Source organism: Lytechinus variegatus, chromosome 12 (assembly GCF_018143015.1).
Source record: "Lytechinus variegatus isolate NC3 chromosome 12, Lvar_3.0, whole genome shotgun sequence".
Lineage (NCBI taxonomy): Eukaryota > Metazoa > Echinodermata > Echinoidea > Temnopleuroida > Toxopneustidae > Lytechinus > Lytechinus variegatus.
The window spans coordinates 29,848,075-29,871,101 of NC_054751.1; the positions used below are offsets into that span (position 1 = coordinate 29,848,075).

Below are 23,027 nucleotides of genomic sequence, written 5' to 3' on the forward strand. Positions count from 1 at the left end.
AAAACATACTGCCGTATTTTGGTTGCAAAAACGTACTAAATACGCCTAAAACATACAATTTGGGCATTGGCAGGTCTGTATTTATTGCATAACCTTTGTAATTTATAAAGCATACATGTAGGCTCAAAAAATATCAGTAAGAAAGAGGGAATGGCTTACCGTCCAACTTCATCTGACTGGTCCAGGCTGGCGGTCATCTTGAGGAGATGCTCGGCTACAAACTCCTTGCTCAAAGAATTCTCCACGGCCGTCATGTTATGGACGTTGGTCTCTATCTCATTACAGTTTCTAACATTGATAATAATAATGATAGAGTATTTCTAAAGAGCCAAATCCACATTGATTATGTGTTCAAGGCGCTGAGGAAAGGAAATAAGATTACAGGGAGCAGGTACAAGACAAAGAATAAAAGAAACACGATCTGGACAATGAGAGGAGAGGAGACTACTGGAAGGCATTTTTAAAGAAATTGATTTTTAGAGCAATTTAATCAAAGACTGAGTATTCAGAAATATCAACATGATTATTCTTATTTCAAAGTTCCTATAATATATATGATGAGTTGATCATTTTATTCCTATGAAAATGCCCAGGGATCTGGTTCATAGAGCTGTTTGTAAGTCATGCACGACTTTGTGAATGACTGGCGACACCTTTTTTGTAGTAAATGTCATACACCAAAATTTCATTGCTGTTGATTTAGCTCCGAAGAAAGGGTCAGCAGGGTCAAGCAATCACAAAGGTTTACGATTAATCATAAGCTTGAATTGTACATTGCAGTCAATGCAATCAATCGTAAAAACGATGATTGCTAAGCTTTGTGTAACGGGTCTGTGTAACGGGTCCCCGTTATTTACAAAGTCGCTCTTAGCATTCAAGCGGCTTAAAGGTATTGTTTAACTTTGTGAGCAGCCGATTAAAAAAATTCTCAAACCAAGAAGAAACATGTGTACAAGTGCATGTATTAGAACTCATAAACCCTGAAAATAACCATTACTGAGAATGAAAAGCGAAAACTACAAGGCAAACCCCAATTTTGTAAATAGGCGTCTTATAGACACCTAAATAGTACACATAAGTCTATGAGATGAAATTAAGATGGTGTTTCCGGTCACTTTATATTTCAATTTTTGAAGCACTAAATAATTATTTTCGAATGCAATTCTTTCTGGGCTTCATTTTTGTAACATATCACAGACACAGGTGACAAGTGTGACCTTCTAGCTCAGATTTTTTAAAAGTCAAACAAATGTTAACCAATCACTTTCATGAAACACCCACCTAAAGTCTGTCTCATCATATGCGATCTGAATTTCAAATTAATTGTGATAACATTTGATATGGATATTCCAAATTATAAAATATCATGGATCAGAGTTCAGAACAGTGGCAGGACTACTGAAAATGGAAATTCAGTCCAGTTTAATAGAGCCTCCCTGAATGAATAAAAACAAATTCAAAATTTCCAAATCGTAATGACGTCATCATCAGCTGCGTCTTGAAGCAGATTTGGACTTTACTCCGACCATAGGGCTTGCCGCAAAGTAAAAATATGATTTCAGTTTTCCTAACAATATGCCAAACTTTAAATGAAATAAATATACTTCTTGGAACTTCATATTTAATGCAAAATGCAATTTCTTTAAAAAATCGCGTTGCATCGGATCGCACACTGTGAGACGGGCTTCAGATCAATCCTAAGTTTAATATCTTACTTGAGGACATAGTCGCAGAAAGCCGAGGCGGTTGGGAGGAGCTTGTCCATCAGAACATCGTCTCCCTTGGATCGAACATGTTCAACAAGACAGCGCCAGTATAAGACACCCTCACAAGACAGCTCCTCAACTGGTATTATAAGACTGTGTAAAAGATACAAGATGAGGAGATACATGAAGAAGGGGGTGTATCAAATATTGTTCTGGGGGAGGTTTCATAAAGCTGTTTGTAAGTTAACAGCGACTTTAAGAATGACTGGTGATTCTTTCTTGTGGTAAATTATATTCACCATTAAATGTTCACTGGTGATTATTTAGCATGTAAGAAAATTTACCAGTAATTCTTAAATTCACTCTTAACTTATGAACAGCTTTATGAAATAACCACCAGGGGGTATTTCACAGAGAAGTGTGACTTCTGTTTCTGTTACAATAACTCCTGCAGAACCTCACTCAGCAGGACAGCTTTCTGATGCATAACGCTACTTAAGCTGGTAAGAACAATTACATAAGAGACATTTTCATCAAGTTCAGTCAAATTGGCTGGCTGTATCCTGCCCAATTTTGGCTAAAGGAAGCAAGTGACACATCAGTCAAATTTGTTTTATTGTCGTTTCTGAAACACCCTTTTTATGTTGCACTTTCAGGCAAGATTTTGGGAAGAAATGATCATTCTATGGAAAGATATTGAAGGAAATATGCGGGTAAATTGCACTGACGCCTATGTAAATGACGAGCACATATTGCTCATTTACAACAAATGATACTTTTGGAACTTGCTTCCTTTTGCCATACATGTGGTAAAGCAGTATAGTCAACAGAAATTACTATTGCGCCATTTTTTGTTGAAGTTGAAGCACAAGAAAGAGGGATTCGGACTCACATCCTCACGATCATAATTTTAATAAATCGAATGGTTTCAAGTCATAGTAGCATGTGGAATCGATCAGATTATAAAGGCTGTATACTACTGCATCATCATAAATGAGGTAATGGATTAAAGATGATACAAACAACCCTTTAATGTAATGTTGCAATTGTAACCTTGTTTATGAAAGGATATAAATAAATAAATAACAAGCATATCCTGGTGACCTAATCTGGGTCCATGGGTTCTGATTGATCCAATCACCCTGAATCATATGGCAATCCAGAAATGTCATAACTTTTCCTTCCAGAAATTCGCACAATGTCCTTTTGTAACAAAGTGGAGGGACACTAAGATGTCAAGACAACGATGAATGTATGAGTAAACATATATGTATGTAGAAAATATTTTGAACAAATATGTGGGTGTTGCTGGCCTTCCATAGTTGCGGTTGGTTGGATAGCAACTCTTTAAGAAGGATTCCTGGGGAGCATTTCATCAATATTTTCATCAGACAAGTTGTCAGATCTAACATCTTTCCATGATTTTGATTGGCTGAGAGGCACTGTTCCTATGGTAACTGTTGGATTAAATGGGACTTGTCGGATAAAACGTCCGACAAGTCCATTCATGAAACGCTCCCCTGGTATGACTTACTCTTCATTCAGTAGATCAAAGTCCTCCACCAATCCTGAGATGGGAACCTTCTCGAAAATGGTCTTCAGGGCGAGCTCTGCGGTGGTGCAGGAGTTCTCAACATCCAAGCGCTTGAGAAGATCAATGGCATTACCATCAAAGGCTCTCAGCCAGCTCTGAAGCATCTTACCAGAGCAGATGTCCTTGACAATGTCTAGGTTACAAAGATAACATGGTTGACGATGAAGTTTAAAACAATATTCTGCAATATCCACTTCTTATGAGGGCTTTTAATCAATTAACTACATGTATAAACAAAAGATTTTGTTTGTGGTCATGCAAGTCCTAATGGATTCCATTATTGCATGCATGAACCAGTTCAATTCCTGGGGAAATTTCTGTATTTCTCGATCAGGTTGGAAATACTGGGAAATGTTTCAAACGTACAGGGAGGCACATGCACAGGGAAATGCTAGAATATGCATGAGAAACAACTGGGCAATACCTGAAAATATTCCAGAAGTATATTTTGTTGTATTTCCCTGCATTTCCAACTATTTTCCATTTTCCTCAAAGACCAGCAAAGGCAGTATTTACCGGAGTTTGCCGGTATTCACCATCGCTATTTCCCAATCTGGCCAACCCTAGTCTAGTTGAGGGTTTCCAAGACCCATCTGTCTAAACACACTTGAAAGCCAGTAGTCTCCAATAGCTTGCCGCAGACCTGGGCCCCCTTCCCACGAGTTACCATTGATCCAATGAACCTCAGCTGTATAAAAATCCATCAATGTCATAATGTTTTTCTACAAAAAACTTCCCGAATGTCCTTTATTATAAACAAAGAGCAGCACACTGAATTTTCAAGAGAACGATGAATATCTAAAAAACATTTTGAGAATTAGGGTTAACACCTTGCCAAAGGAAAGATGGGGTTCATAATGCCAATTATGGTACCAATGTTTTTACAGAATCTAATAAAATGACAACCCAGATGTATGTAAATGTACATGTATGTATAAATAAAAAAGATGTGCCAAAGAATTTGACAAGAAATTGTGCAAGACATTTTAGCAATTTGTCGGGTCATTTTGCGCGAATTGAAAATACACTTTCCCTCATGCGCTTATTTGTGTTGGCGATCTCCAGTATGATCTTTTTCACCATAGATTTCATGATTTCTCAAAAAAATAAGTCTCTGTAAATGTACCAGAAGGTGTTTCACAAAGATTTAAGCATGACTTAGAGTCGCACTTAAATGCTGACGCGTAAATGAAATGTATTGATCAATACCCAGTAGTGCGCGCCCTTTCAGCATGATCTGATTTTTACTGCACGCATCTAGGCATTTAAGTGCGACTCTAAGTCATACTAAACTCTTTGCGAAACACCCTAAAGGTCTAGATCATGATGATATAGTGACAATTACTCTTGGTTTTTACAGACTTCCTCATGTAATCAGTGTTAACTACTAACAGGTTTACTTTCCTTCATCTTTAAAGCTAAATAACAGTAGATGCAGTAAAATACTGATTTCATGGGAAAGTCTGTAAAACCAAGGTTAAGTATTACTATATCATCATGGATCTAGATCTGGTACAGTTACATAAACTGAACTTTGTGAAATCATAATATCTAAGCTAAACAAGTGGAATGCCTCTGGCCGTCTCACCTGCATCACGCGGTTCAATATAGCAGCAGTGCTGACTTTGCATACTACTCTGACTCGCACAAGATGTTCAGTGATACATGGTTACTCTTATGTCCTCTTTTTATGAACTAGACCAATAAACTTACAGAGATATGATGGTTATTCAACAAAAAACCCCAACATGGCCAAAGTTCATTGACCTTACATGACCTTTGACCTTGATCATGTGACCTGAAACTGGAACAGGATGTTCAGTGATACTTGATTACTCTTATGTACAAGTTTCATGAATCAGATCCATAAACTTTCAAAGTTATGATGGTAATTCAACAGATACACCCAATTCGGCTAAAGTTCATTGACCTTTGACCTTGGACATGTGACCTGAAACACGCACAGGATGTTCAGTGATACTTGATTACTCTAATGTCTAAGTTTAACGAACTAGACCAATAAACTTTCAAAGTTATGATGGTAATTCAACAGATATCCCCGATTCGGCCAAAGTTCATTGACCCTAAATGACCTTTGACCTTAATCATGAGACCTGAAACTTGCACAAAATGTTCAGTGATGCTTGATTACTATTATGTCCAAGTTTCATGAATCAGATCCATAAACTTTCAAAGTTATGATGGGAATTCAACAGATATCCCCAATTCGGCCAAAGTTCATTGACCCTAAATGACCTTTGACCTTGATCATGTGACCTGAAACTTGCACAAAATGTTCAGTGATGCTTGATTACTATTATGTCCAAGTTTCATGAATCAGATCCATAAACTTTCAAAGTTATGATGGGAATTCAACAGATATCCCCAATTCGTCCAAAGTTCATTGACCCTAAATGACCTTTGACCTTGGTCATGTGACGTGAAACTCATGCAGGATGTTCAGTGATACTTGATTAACCTTATGTCCAAGTTTCATGAACTAGGTCCATATATTTTCTAAGTTATGATGACATTTCAAAAACTTAACCTCAGGTTAAGATTGCGATGTTGATTCCTCCAACATGGTCTAAGTTCATTGACCCTAAATGACCTTTGACCTTGGTCATGTGACATGAAACTCTAATAGGATGTTCAGTAATACTTGATTAACCTTATGGCCAAGTTTTATTAACTAGGTCCATATACTTTCTAAGTTATGATGTCATTTCAAAAACTTAACCTCAGGTTAAGATTTGATGTTGACGCCGCCGCCGCCGCCGCCGTCGCCGTCGGAAAAGCGGCGCCTATAGTCTCACTTGCTTCGCAGGTGAGACAAAAACGATCACACTAAAGATCGCCAACACATATAGGCACATGTGGGACAGTAGATTACAATTGTTGGAATAAAAGACCCGACAGAATCCGCGCTTATTTTGCTTATTTCTCAGCAATTACACAATTTCTTCCAGAATCCTTTGGCACATATTTTTATTCATACAAACATACACTGGGGTGGTCATTACATTAAATTCTGTAAAAAGTCATTTTGAGATCGTCCCACAACTGGAATTTGTCTTTAATCACAACATGTTATTACTCAAAACACTTTCATACCTGAGTGATCATTGAGTCCAGACTGTAAGACTTTGATCCTCTGTGAAATGGTGAGGGATCTGACATGAACCTTCTCTGATAGAACCTAAACAAAATACAGAGTCAAACAGATTCAACTATCAATGGGCAATTCCATAAACTATCAACATTTTTAAATGTCTATGCCCCCCCCCCTGTTTTTCCATTCTTGATGATTTGAAGGAATAACAACTTTTCAAATCATAAACTACGTGCAGAAAAGAGAGACAGAGTTCAAGAAGGTTTCACAAACATACACGTATATAGTCTGAGGTCAGACATATATATTTTATGGAATTACCACATACCACATTCAAACCTGCCCAGGATTGAGGATTTTTTTGTCAACATTAAAGTAAAAAAAAACCAATAAACATAAGTAAACATATAATGGAGATAGTAAAAAAAAAATTTTAAGGTCAAGTCCACCTCAGAAAAATGTTGATTTGAATCAATTGAGAAAAATCAGACAAGCACAATGCTGAAAATTTCATCAAAATCGGATGTAAGATAAGAAAGGTATGACATTTCAAAGTTTCGCTTATTTTCAACAAAATAGTTATGTGAACAAGCCAGTTACATCCAAAAGAGAGAGTCGATGATGTCACACACTATTTCTTTTTGTTTTTTTATTGTTTGAATTATACAATACAATTCTACAAATTAGACGATTAGGACCTCCTTGCCTGAAGCAAAAAATGTTAAAATAATGGAATTCCACGTGTTCAGGGAGGAATGAAACTTCATTTCACATGACAATGACGAGAAAATAGATATATTTCATATAATAAAATACAAAAGAAATAGTGAGTGATGTCATCAGTTCCTAATTTGCATACCGACTAAGATGTGCATATAACTATTTTGTTAAAAATGAGTGAAACTTAAAATGTCATAACTTTCTTATTTTACATCCGATTTTGATGAAATTTTCAGTGTTGTGCTTGTTGAATTTATCTCTGTTCATTGAAATCAAGTTTTTGTTGGGGTGGACTTGTCCTTTAATGTTTGATATTTTGGGCTTGCTAAGCTTTATTTGCAATTATACACAGAATATAGTTTAAGTCAAACCAGTCTGCAATAATAGCCTAACGTTTTCTAAAACCAGACTACAACTATTAACATTGAACAATGCATTTACCCAGGGAATGACTTTTTGAGGGAAAAGTTGCATAAAAGATACTGTTAATAGTATAGGAACTTTGCCATCTAATAGTAACTTTCATTCATTATTGATTTTGATTGGCTGTTGGGTCAAGTTACAATGATAGTTACGATTGGAATGCAAAGTTACCATAGAAATAACTTTTTACAGAACAGGGCTTAGGTATCGCATCACAATTTGCTCCAGATTTTTTAAAAGACAAAAAGTCTGTTGTGTAGCAGATTTTTTACTTAAGATTATACAGAAATTAAATTTTCTCTTAAAACCAAAAATGTCAATAATATTTGGTAAGAAAAATAATTCCCTGTAATTACCTGATAAGCCATCTTACGGACAGTATCTTTGATGTCCCTGGTTCGCTCCAGGATGGCTGGAAGGGTCTGGGATGCAGGAGCGATACAGGACAGGACTGTTCTCCTCACCTCAAAGTTCACATCCTTCTCCATCAGATAAAGGTATGCTATAGCGCAGTGAGTAACCAAGGAGAAGGGGCAAATCAACGTTGCGTGATAATGCCTCTGATAATATTAATGTGGCCATTAATGGTCTTTATGAATTTATCTATTCTTGTCAATCATAACTAATACTATTTCGGTTATTCTTTCATATTCTCATGGCATATTTGTGTCCATTCATTTGGCAGAATGTACGATGCTTCAGAAATTCAACCAACACATGAAGCAATAGTTACGAGGTTCGGTTCTTCTGAATATCATCTCAAAGTGAATAGCAAACATTTGGCCTGAGCCTAGGCCATTGTATTGACCTGGCCTGGATCTTACTGCTCCGTGGTAAATAGGGCATATTTAAAGGAGGTGTAACATGGTTTGTAGAGAGCCCCACTCATAATACTTGCTGGCTGCTGTGTAGCCAAGAGGTCTGAGCATGGCATGTATACAAGCCTAGGCGCTAGCAATCGTATGCCATGCTGCCCTCAAAATTCTGCTGACAGAGGTTCTAGGTAGGCCTAGGAGCAGAACTCAAACAGATGATGCATTCAATCAAAGTACTGACTTTAGGCAACTGAATACTTCTTTTTACACTGATCGCATGTTGTTGATTACTGATTCGAGACATTCAGTATTAAAAAAAACATGGTTATAGTCCGTCATTTGACAACAAAAAACAAGATAAGTGAAATTTATTGTAAAATATTCAATGAATTTCAACAATGTAATTCATTCAGGGCACAATAATGATGTCCACACTGGCGACCGTGCATGTCGTAGGTGCTGTACTGGGACACTCGACTGAGTCAGCAAGCTCATGTTGTGAGACCCCACGCAGGTCATGTGAAAAGGTCAATATTTTTTGTTAGGGATGATTGGATTGAAAAATTGAAGAAAACTAACCTTTAATCACTGGGCAGTCAGGATCAGAAGGATCCTGGAGACGAGCAAGTGCCATGACCGCCTGGACTCGCACGGCAGGAAACTTGTCTTGGACCCTGGCCAGCATGCAGCGATAGATGCGGTCGTAGAGGTCGTCATCGATCTGGGCCTCCTCCCCTAGGTTGGACAGGAGTTTGTTGATCATCTGGCAAGCACGGAAACGCACTGCACGGTCACGCCCATTGTGAGACTATGCCGGGATGAAAACATACATGATTTGGTGTTATTACATCTGCAATGACAATGTGTCTTCAGATAAAGCAGGGCTCATATTAATCTAAAGCCACCAAAGGCCATGGCTTTGGGTGATTGTTTGCCCCAGATGTCCCTCTCATTGGGCATGGATATTGTTTTTTTTAAGTTTCATACATATTTGTGCTTTTACGTAGAAAAGTGCACTAATGGAAAAAGTGGCCTTGCACCATTAAAATTTTCAAAATCCTGAAATACGAAATATCACATTCAAATCAAAGAGTAGTAATTTTGAATACATCAGATCAAATATTACCAATGTGTATGAGAATCAGCACAACTTTACTCCTTACAGAAACCAAAATAGACTATTTCTGACAGATATGGAACCTAGAAACAAAATAAGCTCTGGTATCAGGACAGGTTTCTCTTTCATTTCCCAATTTTGCACTTTGCACTCTACATTTTTTGGGTGATTCTAACGATTCAGGTTTACCATGAAAAGGAGAAAGAATTTATTACCATCGCTTGATTGATCAAATAACAGATATTCATGACCTAGTGGCTTATTACAGAGAAAAATTCCTGCCACATATTGTGGGTTTCAAGTTTTTAAGGTGAGTCACTTGGGTGGGCAAGTATTACCTTCAAGAGAAAATCAAAAAGGAACGTGAGAAAAGTTGCTTCGTCCTCTGATTGATTCTCCTTTCCTTCTTCAACGCCAAATGACGCAGCAAACTTTGCAGCAAAGTCCAGGGTCCGTTCAACCGCAGGTTCCCGCTTGAAGATGATCATCGAATACTTCAGGTATCCAGCAAATTCATCATTGAATGCTGCTTTATCCTCGGCCTGAAAAGAAAACGACAAATAAACTGATAAATCATTTCAATTCATTTTAGAACGAATTTACTTGAAAGTAAGCTTATCATACGTCAACTTTGAAGCAGCTGAAATAAAAATGGGATGTATTTGAGAATAAGAAACATGGTTTCAAATATTGTAGCTCATGGCCTCACTCAATGCATACATGTAAGGCCCCCATTCCACAGCGGGGAGACCTTTGAAGGACCTTTGAAAGACAAAAAATTGGCAAGGTCTTACAAATACAGCAGTCTCCAATATCACTGAAATTTCTCATCTCTGTGACATGGCTCAGAAAGACCCCTCAGGGAACTCTGAAAGACTAATTGATACTTCTTGTACTGGACTTAGACTAGTCCTATAGATATCTTTCAATTGTCTCTCAGAGATCTTTTATGCAATAAGTGATCTTTCAGAATTCTTTCCATGGACATTACCTGACCTTTGAATGATCTCTCAGGAGTCTTAAATTGATCTCCGCAAAAATCTTGAGAGAGACTGTCGAAAGACTAATAAGACCTTCATTGGAAGACCGCTGAAAGACCACTAAAAGACCATTCTCCTGAAAGACTGTTTTGAACCGTTTAAAATTTAAAAAGTTTTGGGAATCATGAGAACCACAAAGACCACTGAAAGATCCATCAGGATTTGTGAAAGACCTCAGAGATATTAGAAAATTCATGGAAAGATCTTTGAAAGATCAAGCAAGTTTCATAGTCTTACAGCAGTTTTTCAGGTCTTGCTCTCTGTGGAATGGGGTTTAAGTTTGTGTGTATTTTGTGAATTGTCAACTGAACCAACCAGTAGATGTTGATGGGGACATGTTTGGCTTTGCTTGGAAACAATTACTTACTTGAACATTTTTTTTCAAAAGATATATTTTCAAATATTTTACCTGCTGATAATTCTTTAGCAGTGCTGTCGTCAACTTGCTGTGTGTATGAAGACCTTGTTGACACTCTTCAAAGACCTCCTTCATGGTGTATTGCCGCTTTGGAGCCATCCTGCTTTTACTTTACTTATACTTTACTTTCAACATAGAAATGGTCTGGAAAGAAATTAACAACACATAGATGTACTTGCAATTTATTTGGGATGTTATGTAAACATCAACAAGGGGATGAAATTGAAATTAACACAACAATCTCTTAAAGGGGAAGTTCACCATGAAGAAAACTTGTAAAAAGTTGTAAAATAGCAGAAAATATAGTAAAAATTATTGGTGAAGGTTTGAGGAAAATCCATTGAAGATTAAGAAAGTTATTAGAGTTCAAAGTTTTGAATTTGTGACATCATAAACGAGCAGCTGCACCATTTGTTATGTAATATAAAATGCATGAATTTCAAATTTTGTATGGTTCCTGATGAATTAATTTTGTTTTCTATTCATTATCGGATGTGAAATGATTTGTCTATTGATATACAAAAGGTACAGTGAAAACCATTTTCAATTTTCTGAGAAAATGGCATTTCATTGATTTTTTAACATTCACTATGTAGGAATGCTGCTAGCATATGACGTCACAAATCAAATCATTGAAATTCTAATAACTTTTTAATTATTTGATGAATTTTTCTCAAACCTTTGGCAATATTTTTCATTATTTTTTCTGCTATTTTTACGATAAACTTTGTCAGGGTGAACTTCCCCTCTAAAGGAGGGCAAACTGACCAACAATGTATGTTGTAACCTGTATTTAGAGTCTACATTAGTCTACATGTATGTATATAACTAGTCTTTAAAAATTCCTCCCCTTTTTATGGGGGGGGAGCAGAAAATGAATACAACCGCTTTCATGAAAATCTCTGAAAGTGGTTTTGATACAAAAATACATTCAGCTTACCACCTTTCTGAAAAAATATACTGGAACTGGAAAATAGCAAATTTTAATGACAGACAGGTCAGGATCTCCCAGGTTCTTCTTTGATCGCTGTCAGCACATGCACAGCTACAGCTGAGCATACCAATCCAGTATCGCGTCCTATGTTCAGTTATAGCTGACGGCTATTGAAGAACCTGGCTGATCCTGATCTGGGGACCGTTTCATCAACATTTTCGTTTGACAAGTTGTGAGATCTGACATCTTTCCTTGATTCTGATTGGCTGAGAGGCAGTTACTATAGTAACTGTCAGATAAAATGGGACTTGTCGGATAAAACGTCCGACAAGTCCTTTCATGAAACGCTCCCGTTCGTCAATGTAATTCGCTTTTTTCCAGCATATTTTTCGGAAAGGTGGTAAGCTGATTGTATCAAAGATAAATTTATTATTATTTCTTCTTTTTTTCCACATAAAAAAGCAAATTTAGAAGTAGCTTATCTAGAAGGGTGCGCCAGCGCACCCTTTACTCCATAGATGCTGTAGTTAAGGCGTTGGTGGAGGGGGAGGACCAAAATTCAGAAAATGTTGAAAAACTCCTCTGAAACAGCCGATTTATCAGCCTATTTGAACTCTTGCCCAAAAAACATGGATATATATCTTGATATCAAGAATTTCCATTTATTAACCACATACATGTAAAACCATTTTTTTATATCAAGAATTGATTTCTTGATATCAAGAAATGAATTCCTGTTTCAAGAAATTAATTCTTTTTATCAATATATCTTGATATTAGAAAATGTGAATGATAAACAGCTTGCCATACGTGTGTGCATGATTTTGTGAAAGGAGAAAAGCGAGATAAAAGCGAGATCTACATTTAACGTTATTTGTGTGACGGGTAATTGCTGGTTTTCAATGTTTATATTTCATTCTTTCATCTAATACAGACTATAATTTCTTGTATTGTTTTTCATGTGTGTACAGTTTCTTCTATTAACTGATGTTCTACATGTAGGGGCGGGGGGGGGGGGGGGGGGGGGGAGGGCCGGCATGAGACCGCAAAATAATATTTTAGGTATAAATTTCTAATCAATATGTCATGCCAATTACTCCCGCCCCTAGATCCTGCATTGACATTGTACAGAACAGAAATTAAGACTTTGCAACATCTTTCTAAATGGAATTTGAATCGTAAAATGATGAAAATGGTCAACACATTTTTGAAGTCTCAATAATCTAAAAATAAATAAATAAGTGATTTTGTATATTTCCAAATTTTCCCAACTGAAAATTAACTTACTGAAACTTACGGACCAAACATTAAAGCATGAATTCACCCTGACAAAAAAATTATTGTACAGATAGCAGAAAAATAATGATAAGTATTGATGAAAGTTTGAGGACAATCCATCAAAGGCTTTGAAAGTCATTAGAATTTGTATCATTTTTTTTTATTTGTCAAGTCGCTGATTGAAAAAAAAAAAGAAATCAATGAAATTTCCATCACCACCCAAAGCAATTGCTCGCATGGCTCATATTTTGATCACCTAAGTGGCTGCCCAAATGAGTCCCAAGACTGGCAAGAGAAACGATTTTTATCTCATACCTGCATGATTTGATGGTTCAGCAAATCTCGACAGATTATATCAATTTGTTGTCAAGAGTGATTTGATGACAGACCTGTTACTGGTAGTGGTATGGTAGTAATGGTAGAGCTGGGGCCTGTTGCATGAAATGGTCTTTCGTAGAACCGTTCTACTAAAGAACGAGATATCGCTCAACTGTTTCACAAAGCCGATTTGGGCGATACGAAGAATGGTCCTTGGAAAGACACCTCCAGACATGTCCTACGTAGGCATGATCTTCTTTGCACACCGCCCGCCCCCGTCGGCACTGAGAGAAAATGCGTTTACGGCAAGCCACACTGACATATCACCTTCAAACATATTTTTGGGGGGGATTGATGATGTATTTTATCTGGGATGGTCCCAAGTTATTTTTTATATGGGGGCTAGTTGTCATCAATTTCAGGTCGACAAGATGACCAAAAACAGATATCATTTTAACTTCTCTGGGGGTAATGTAGGCCCAAATATTTTGTTAAGTATGTTTTCTTTTATTCTCCCTCTATCCCCACCCCTTTTCCATTAAAAAGAAATAAACTTGAACTATAGAAATGAGCGGCAATATCTCTCTGACCCCTCATGCTTTCTCATTATAGATAATTAAACAACATGAAAACAAATTCTTGAAAAGAAATTATGTAAGGTAAAAAAAACGTATTTATAACGCTCAGCAAAAAAAAAAAGAAAAAAAAAGAAAATCTAAAATGATAAACTGTTAAAACATGCTAAATAATTTATTTATTTTTATTTCATTTTCATTATGATTATTATTTTATGATAAGATTAATTTTAATCAATGAAAATTAAATTTTGGATTTGGTAAAACTTGAGATGAGTGAAACGGCTAGAACAAAACAAAAATCTGCAGTAACAAAATAGCTAATTGAATTTAAGATACAGATAAGGCCTATAGCTTACGAATCCATCACAATCATGTCAAATGAAGATAACTTCATCAGTGAGAAAAGATTATGGAAAGTCCATATGAAGAGGCGCATTATAAATCGTAGAGTAGGCCCCTTTCAGCTCATATGTCATGTTAAAGCAATCACGGTAGTCTCTTAAGTTTAAAATGTTGAACATATATTTTTTATATTCTTAAACCTTATATTATATAAACTTCCATAAATTAAGTGATCAACTTCAAATATGACCAACGTTTATGATCGTTGTAATTTTTAGCATTATTTCTGTTGATAGTATTTTTTCCATTGCGGATTGCACAACCTTTTCTGTTTTAATTATTATTGCAAAGCACTCATTTGGACATGTTTGCAGCAATGCTTATATTTTCCTTGTCTTTGGTTACTCGTCATGCATTATTAAGTATATATCTCTATGGTTTATACTCTAAACACTCACATTTGTATTTCTTGCGTTATTGTGTTAGTGCGTTATCTGACAAATAAAATAAATAAATTAGATTTTTCATACGCAGCCTCTCATATTTTCTTTTTTAGTCTCATACAATCAGACACTGTCAATTTTGTTTACTCCATTCAAACCCTATTTTTACCTCTACAAATAACATATTATCGCAAAATTTTCAAAATTATCATTGTATACAAGTATTCTATAAAAATACAGAATATTGAACTAATAAAATGTCGAAATTACTTAGTTAAATCAATTTTTATATCGGACAAGGGTCTCTTTCGTTGAAATATCAATGAAAGTTGTCTCTAAAAGGACACCGTGTTCTAAACAAGGGAAATAATGAAAATTTCGATTTTATTCAGTTACGTTGTGAATCTTTAAAGTTTTTTTCTTTTTTACCTAATTAAGTAAGCTCCTTACATCAATTCTACAATCAGTAATTAATAAAAGACAATTTGATCTCCTTTTATTGAAATAAATTATTTTATGAAAAGTCGTCATAACAAAACAAAAGTTTCAGGTGACGATGAAGACTAAATATTTTTCCAATACTATCGATATCAAACGATGTCGCGGACTTGGAAGACAAGATTGCCTTCGTGAAACGGAAAACGCTGATTTGTCGCCAATCTTCCTATCTCGGAAGAATGGTCCTAGGACGTTCCTACGTATCGCTCATCTCGTCGTGCAACCAGTAGAGGCGCACGGCCAATATGGGAGACTCTCTCCAATAGGGGAGACAATCTCCCATATTGGAGACTTGCTTTGCAAAAGATCAAAAGAAACAACACCAACAAAAGTATGATTTTTTCCACCCAAACTTTGGTCCCACCGAGGTCAGAAGCCCATTTGTTCTGTGTGTGGATGACAACAAAAATCCTTATAAAAACAGAAGTAGACGGTGAATTTTTAAAGTAGACGGTGAAAAGGTGTAATATTTCACGACATGAGGAATCTGCTTATCACATTTTTATTTGCCGCCAAGGTAATCCTTTTTCAGCAAATGTAAACAAAGAAAATTGGTCTCCAAAACTAGAGACAGTCTCTGAAATTGGATACCAAAATTCTTTATGAAAGTCTGTGATATTGGAGATAATCTCTCTCATGGGAGACAGTCTCCAATATTGGCCGTGCGCCTCTACTGGCAACAGGCCTTTGGGTCACCCAAGCCAAGGTATTACAGTCACAATGTACCTTATGATGCAGGGACTGGAACCTCAAAAAACAAAAAGTTCTCTCCTTCTACCCCAGTCTCGATCGGCCATGTACAGATGTATTGTTATGATGAATTTTGAAAGAATTAGGAGAGGTATTGCAACAGAAAGTTTTGTTTTTTGACTAATTTGAGGTTCCAGTCTGGTCTGTGCCTCGATTCGATGTCAGGATTCTGCCACGGCACTGCCACTAATGACTAAGGCACTAGTTAGACTTTCATCGGCATTATCGTGATATTGGGAACCACCGTTCACTTAATAAAGCAGCGCTTTATTCAGTCACACACACGGTTCCCAATTTCCACCTCCATTCACTGTCTTTGACTTTGTACACAACTCACAAGTGCGCGTACACAAATCTACGAGTGGTTCCCAATACCACGATTTGGCCCTTTCATCCATATAATTATAGGCAGTGTATACAGCCACACGCGTGTGTCTTTACCATCCAGCCACACGCGTGTGGTTATATCCAGAACACCTATCTGTGGATACCGCCACACGCCGCCAGTAATAACAGTAAAACACGTACGGTATGTAGGTCTGACCGTCTATATCACGATAAAAATAACTACGCTTTTTCGGTATTGATATTTTCAATACCGGTATTACTAATAGCTTCAATACCGGTATACCGACTAATACCGAGTAAATTCCCAATTTATTGTGCAAACAGTGTCCAATGTTTATTTAGCCCTGATATGGCCTCGGATAAAGAGGGGATGCTTGTGGTCAGCTGAGGAATGCTCAGCATGGTCCGTTCTCATTGACAAAAACTTTCTCTTTCTTTACCAAAAGTTATACGATCATGCTCTCTCCCCAACGAGAGCTATGAATTACCTGTGCATGGGTGCAAATTATCTCAGCAAGCACATGGTACGAAATCAATAAGTCAAGTTGCCAAATGCTACACCGCACAAACTCACTGCTACTGACTTTGCTAAACGTGTGTACATGCCCTAACTTCCAAGCACCAAAATTCCCTGCTAAAACTGTCAAGGATATATGCGTGATTTTCCCTTCACCGATCTGGCCCCACTCATTCACATTCAGATTCGCCCCTTTTGTTTACCACTCACATCAACACGTGTTCGTCGAAGGTTCAAAGTTTGTTGACCTCAAATTTTGACGTCTCGTACATAACTTTTCTTATAAATGTCCATTGTGTTGAACCCCCCCCCCCTCTTGTGAATCTCCACGTTGTCTAAAAGTAACCCCCCCCCCTAAACTTCTTATCCCCCAGCTGCCTCTTCCTCACTCATTTTTTCTTGCTTTTGTTTTTCTTCATCTCCCCAGCCCCTTAATTCTTCACTCTCTCTTTCCCATCGGCCCATTCTCTCCCCGTCACCACCCCTCTCTTACCACGAACAATCAACATCCTCCTCTTCTCTGAATCTCAATCTTCCCCTCTTTTTTTGTCAATTTCATCTTTCACACATACCAAATTTTAGTTGATCAACATCTTATCACGCCACGAGACCATCATACAATCAATCCAATAGTTTATTTTTATTTTATTCATGACCGCACATGCACAAAACGGATACAACACCCATCACAAATCACACAAATATTCTCAGCCACTTTCTTCCATTTACGATCACTTCACAGATCAAAATAAACAGAGGGATGGCGTAACATTTTTTTCCTGTTAATGTTATCAACATTTTCTGTCTTTTTTTATTTTCATATTTAATTTATTTATTCATTAATGTATTATTTTTTTCTTTATGTATCTATTTTTTTTTGGGGGGGGTCAGACGATTTTTGTAGCAGGCTTATAGTATAAAAGTAAACTTGTCATAATTGAAACAAGTCAAGAGCAGTCCAGAAAAAAACATTGCATAAAGAAAAAAAGTGTTAATCCCTGTGGTTTGTCAATGCACAGCATCCCCCCCCCAAAAAAAAAACAAAAAAAACTCAGTGGTCATTCCCATTGATACAAGTTAAGAGCAGTCCGAGAAAAAAAAAACTTGCATAAAGAAAAAAACAATTGTTAATCCCTGTGGTTTGTCTGTCAACGCCCCAAGCCAATGTTGATAGTTTGTCGAAGCCCACAATACACCACGTGGTCAAAAGGCAGGCTAGGGAGTGTTTCAAAAAGAGTTTTGTCAGTGATTTTGTTTGTGTAGAGGGATGTTACAAGCTAGCAAACCCTCGCATGTGATTGGCGGAAAGCAATCTGTTGTTGAAACCACTGAAAAAAACTCTTCATGAAATGCTCTCGGTCGACTTCGTTGTTTACTGTAGCTGTGTACACGAGTGCATGGAGCTGAGCCGACATGCACCCCAGTATCAGTAGCGGTGGGGCCGAGGCCCTATGCAGCGGCCAGCGAGGTTAGATTATTGGATTCTGATTTCATTAAATACGTTGAGAGAGCCAAAGAACTTATTGTTTTGACTTAATTTTACTGTAAAAATACCCATAAACGACAATACAGAAGAAAATACCGGTATGATATTTTCAACTTTTGGTATGACGGTATTTCGGTATTGAAATATCAACGGCGGTATCCATACCGGTATGACTTTCATACCGAACGGTATTACTAATACCGGTATATCGAAAAAGCTTAAAAATAACCTCATTTCTTCATTAAATTCTTACATTTTAAACCCCTTTGATATCCTTAGATCGTTTCAATTCCATTCTCACCGTCTTCTCTCCTTGCTTTTCTTGTCTTGTTACAAACGGTCGTCTGTTTAACAGCAAATTCTCTTTTTCTACTTGTGTCAATTCTGGCTTCCTTCGCGGTGGCAGACCCATACAGCGTTAGCGCAGCGAAATACAGTTTGGGTTTCGTACGTACGCACGTACGCGCACATAGCCTAGAGTCAGTAGAGAATCGACACAAGTAGAAAAAGTGTGGAAATTTGCTATTTAACAGGCGGCCTTTTGTAACAAGACAAGAAAAGCAAGGAAAGAAGACGGTGAGAATGAATTGAAACGATTTAAAGAAATCAAAGGGGTTTAGAATGTAAGAATTTATGAAGAAATGAAGTTATTTTGATCGTGATATAGACGGTCAGACCTACATACGTGTTTTACTGTTATAACTGGCGGCGTGTGGCGGTATCCACAGATAGGTGTTCTGGATATAACCACACGCGTGTGGCTGGATGGTAAAGACACACGCGTGTGGCTGTATACACTGCCATAATTATAATCGTGGTAAATGCATAATGGCATTATCGTGATATAGGGAACCACCATTCACTTCGTACAGCAGCGCTTTATTCAGTCACATGCACGGTTCCCTATTTCCACCGACATTCACTTTGTACACAAGTGCGCCGCTGTGCCGTGTGCGCGTACACAAATCTACGAGTGGTTCCCAAAACCACGATTTGGCCTGCATAATTTCTGTTTTCCCAATTTATTTTGCGAGATATTTTGACCATTATCTACCCTAATCCTGTATGGTAAATACACGGTGAGCTCCTGGACCTGGCCTGGGCGCCGGCCCGCGAAGCGGGCTGGCGCTCCTTGGGTTACGCAGCAGCTAACGTTAGCAGTACCGGTAGCTGTCTGGCAAGCAGGACACTTTACCACCAGTGCAGCACCGCTGTAAAAATCAATTTGTTTTTCAATTATACGTACAAATTACCATTGTCTTAATACACGGAATGAAGTAAATGACATAAGGATAAATCTAAACATTCTATACCTGAAAATTTTTGTGTTTTCCTCTGCTCAGACACACGAAAGTCAACAGCTCAGCCTCAGGATCAGCTCTAATTTTCAAAAGTACCCGCGATATCGCAGTAAAACGTTGAGGGCAGCAAACCGGGTAGTCCGGAATTATGAGTCATAACCTTGTTTTTTCATTTTTGTTATATACAATATTTTTTTAATGGTTTCTTGTCAATTCGAGGGTGCTGATTACGAATCTGAATGATGTCACTCTTGTAACCTTGAGCATTTTCAGCAAATTGGTAAAATCCAGTATGGACGCCAAAATATCAAAATCATAAAACTGTCCGCACATCGGCTATAAAATGCATGAAATTGTGTGGCAGGAGTGAAATACTCTGATTTTTTTTTACAAATGATATTAATTTTCTGGATATTCAAAATGGCCACCAAATGACCCTGTATACTCTATAATGTACAATATGAATAGGGAAAACTGATTTTCAAAAAAATGACCAGTAAACTGCAAGATATTGTAATCTATGAACGAAGTACTGTATACAAATCTTGATTAATGAGATCGTCATTTATTATGTCATTTATAGGAACATTGCTGTATTTTCATATTCAAAATAGCCACCACTAGATCCCCTCAGAGCCCCGTTTTACAATTAAAAAGTTACTATTGATCCAATCCATCAAACAACTTGAAAAATATAATCAGCCAATCAAAAATATGGGTATATATGAGCCAAAAGGTGTTCCTCGATCTGCTCAGGTACACACTCTAAAATTAGATATCGGCCATACACACACATATACCCCTGCAGATAATTTTTTTGCTTTTTGCTTCTTTTAAAGATTTTTTTTTCATAATTTCCAGTCAGTTAAATATCAAGAGTAACACATATTATTGGTAGGTCCTATATGTTATGTCTTTTTTTTATGCTGGAAGACAAAAACTCATAACCCAGTTAATTATCTTTCATAACTGTAATGAACTATATATGACATGAATGAGAAAAGTATATCCTAAAAGGACAAGTCCCCCCAACAAAAAGTTGATTTGAATAAAAAGAGAAATATCCAACAAACATAACAATGAAAATTTCATCAAGATCGGATGTAAAATAAGAAAGTTATGACATGCCAAAATTTCGCTCAATTTTCACAAAACCTTTATATTGACAGCCTGGTCGGCATGAAGATGAGAAGACTAATGACATCATCCACTCACTATTTCTTTTGTATTATGATATTTTTTCTAATTTTCTCATTTTCAAGTGAAACAACAATAATTCCTCCCTGAACATATGGAATTTGCATTAATACTATATGGTTCAGTCAGTTGGTCCATATCGTCAAATTTGTAAAAAATGAAATATAATTCAAACAATAAAAAAAGATATAGTGAGTGAGAGACATCATTGACTGTCTCATTTGTATGTCACCTAGTTGTGCATATCACTGTTTCTTTTTAAATAAGTGAAACTTTAAAATGTCAACTTTCTTATTTTACAAAAGAATTTCGATGAAATTTTTAGCGTTGTGCTGGTTTGATTTTTCTCTATTTATTCAAATCAACATTTTCCTGTGGTGGACTTGACGTTTGAGCTTTGTTTTCACGCCTTTTCACCTAGTATATTCAGTCATGCATGAATGATTATAATGCATATTTTCATACATTTCTGGGACCATTGAAACGTAACTTGCAATGCATCATTGATCATAGCTTATTTCTTATTTAAATAATTCTGAGAGTTTAAATGATATGCATAAATTTAATATTAAGTTCTGATCCTTTTCTTCCGTTTCATTCATTTTGACGGTAAATGAAATATCTAGTTGTACCCGAGGCAACATCAGGCAGATATCTATACATTTAAAATCATTTGCAAAATGCATAATATTGACTGAAGCATATTTGAATTGAATATCAAATGAAAGCATATTATCAATAGGAAATGAGTTGTGATCATCAAAACATGACATGTTATTGCTTCACTGATCACAGCAAGGTCTGAATATAATTATGATTCCTAAAGGTCAAGTCCACCCCTTAAAGATGTTGATTTGAAAGAGAAAAATCAAACTAGTAAAACGCTGAAAACTTCATCAATATTTGATGTAAAATAAGAAAGTTATGACACTGTAAACTTTTGCTTATTTTTCACCAAAAACATTGATATGCACAAATCAAATGAGACAGTCAATGATATCCCTCACTATTTCTTTTGTTTTTTACTGTTTGAATTACAAAATATTTCATTTTTATCGATTTTACAATAACCAACTTGACTGAATCATATAGTATTGAACAGTGATCATTCCAAATGTTCAGGGAGGAATTAATCATTGTTTCACTTGACAATGAGGAGAAAATAGAATATTCCCTATTTCATATAATAAGATACAAAAGAAATAATAAGTGAATGATGTCATCAGTCTCCATTTGCATACCCACCAGGATGTGCATATAACCGTTTTGTGAAATTTTTAAAGGTCAAATCCACCTCAGAAAAATGTTGATTTGAATCAATTGAGAAAAATCAGACAAGCACAATGAAAAATAAGAAAGTTATGACATTTCAAAATTTTGCTTATTTTCAACAAAATAGTTATATGAACGAGCCAGTTACATCCAAATGAGAGAGTCATTGATGTCACTCACTCACTATTTCTTTTGTTTTTTTATTGTTTGAATTATACAATATTTCAATTTTTACTAATTTGATGATTAGGACATCCTTGCCTAAAGCACAAAATGTTAAAATAATGGAATTCCACTTGTTCACGGAGGAATGAAGCTTCATATCACATGACAATGACGAGAAAGTCAAAATATTCCATATTTCATATAATAAAATACAAAAGAAATAGTGAGTGATGTCATCACTCCCTCATTTGCATACCGACCAAGATGTGGATATAACTGTTTTGTGAAATGAAGCAAAACTTTAAAATGTCATAACTTTCTTATTTTACATCCAATTTTGATGAAATTTTCAGTGTTATGCTTGTTGAATTTTTCTGTTTTTATTCAAATCAAGTTTTTGTTGGGGTGGACTAGTCCTTTAAGCAAAACTTTAAATGTCATAACTTTCTTATTTTACATCCGATTTTGATGAACTTTTCAGTGTCATGCTTGGTTGATTTTTCCTCTTTTTATTCAAATCAACTTTTTATTGGGGTGGACTTGTCCTTTAATCATTCATGCATGACCAATCTCAATTTGCAACTAGGTGCAAAATAAAGGCTTATACATCATAATTCATTATATTCTATGATGGCCAAGTTATGAACTGAATGTT

General features: G+C 36.3%; 1 protein-coding gene across 1 annotated transcript in view; it reads right to left on the reverse strand.

Moving 5' to 3' along the window:
- LOC121424855 (condensin complex subunit 3-like) overlaps positions 1-19,828 on the reverse strand; it is a 36,788-nt gene extending 16,960 nt beyond the window's left edge. The window contains exons 1-9 of the mRNA XM_041620680.1: positions 19,751-19,828; positions 10,937-11,089; positions 9,826-10,029; positions 8,950-9,178; positions 7,912-8,057; positions 6,415-6,499; positions 3,241-3,433; positions 1,716-1,859; positions 160-288 (exon numbers count right to left, since the gene is read on the reverse strand). Coding sequence (XP_041476614.1) covers positions 160-288; positions 1,716-1,859; positions 3,241-3,433; positions 6,415-6,499; positions 7,912-8,057; positions 8,950-9,178; positions 9,826-10,029; positions 10,937-11,044 — 1,238 coding nt within the window. The 5' untranslated portion in view covers positions 11,045-11,089; positions 19,751-19,828. The remainder of the gene's footprint in view (positions 1-159; positions 289-1,715; positions 1,860-3,240; positions 3,434-6,414; positions 6,500-7,911; positions 8,058-8,949; positions 9,179-9,825; positions 10,030-10,936; positions 11,090-19,750) is intronic.
- Positions 19,829-23,027: the final 3,199 nt, after the last annotated feature.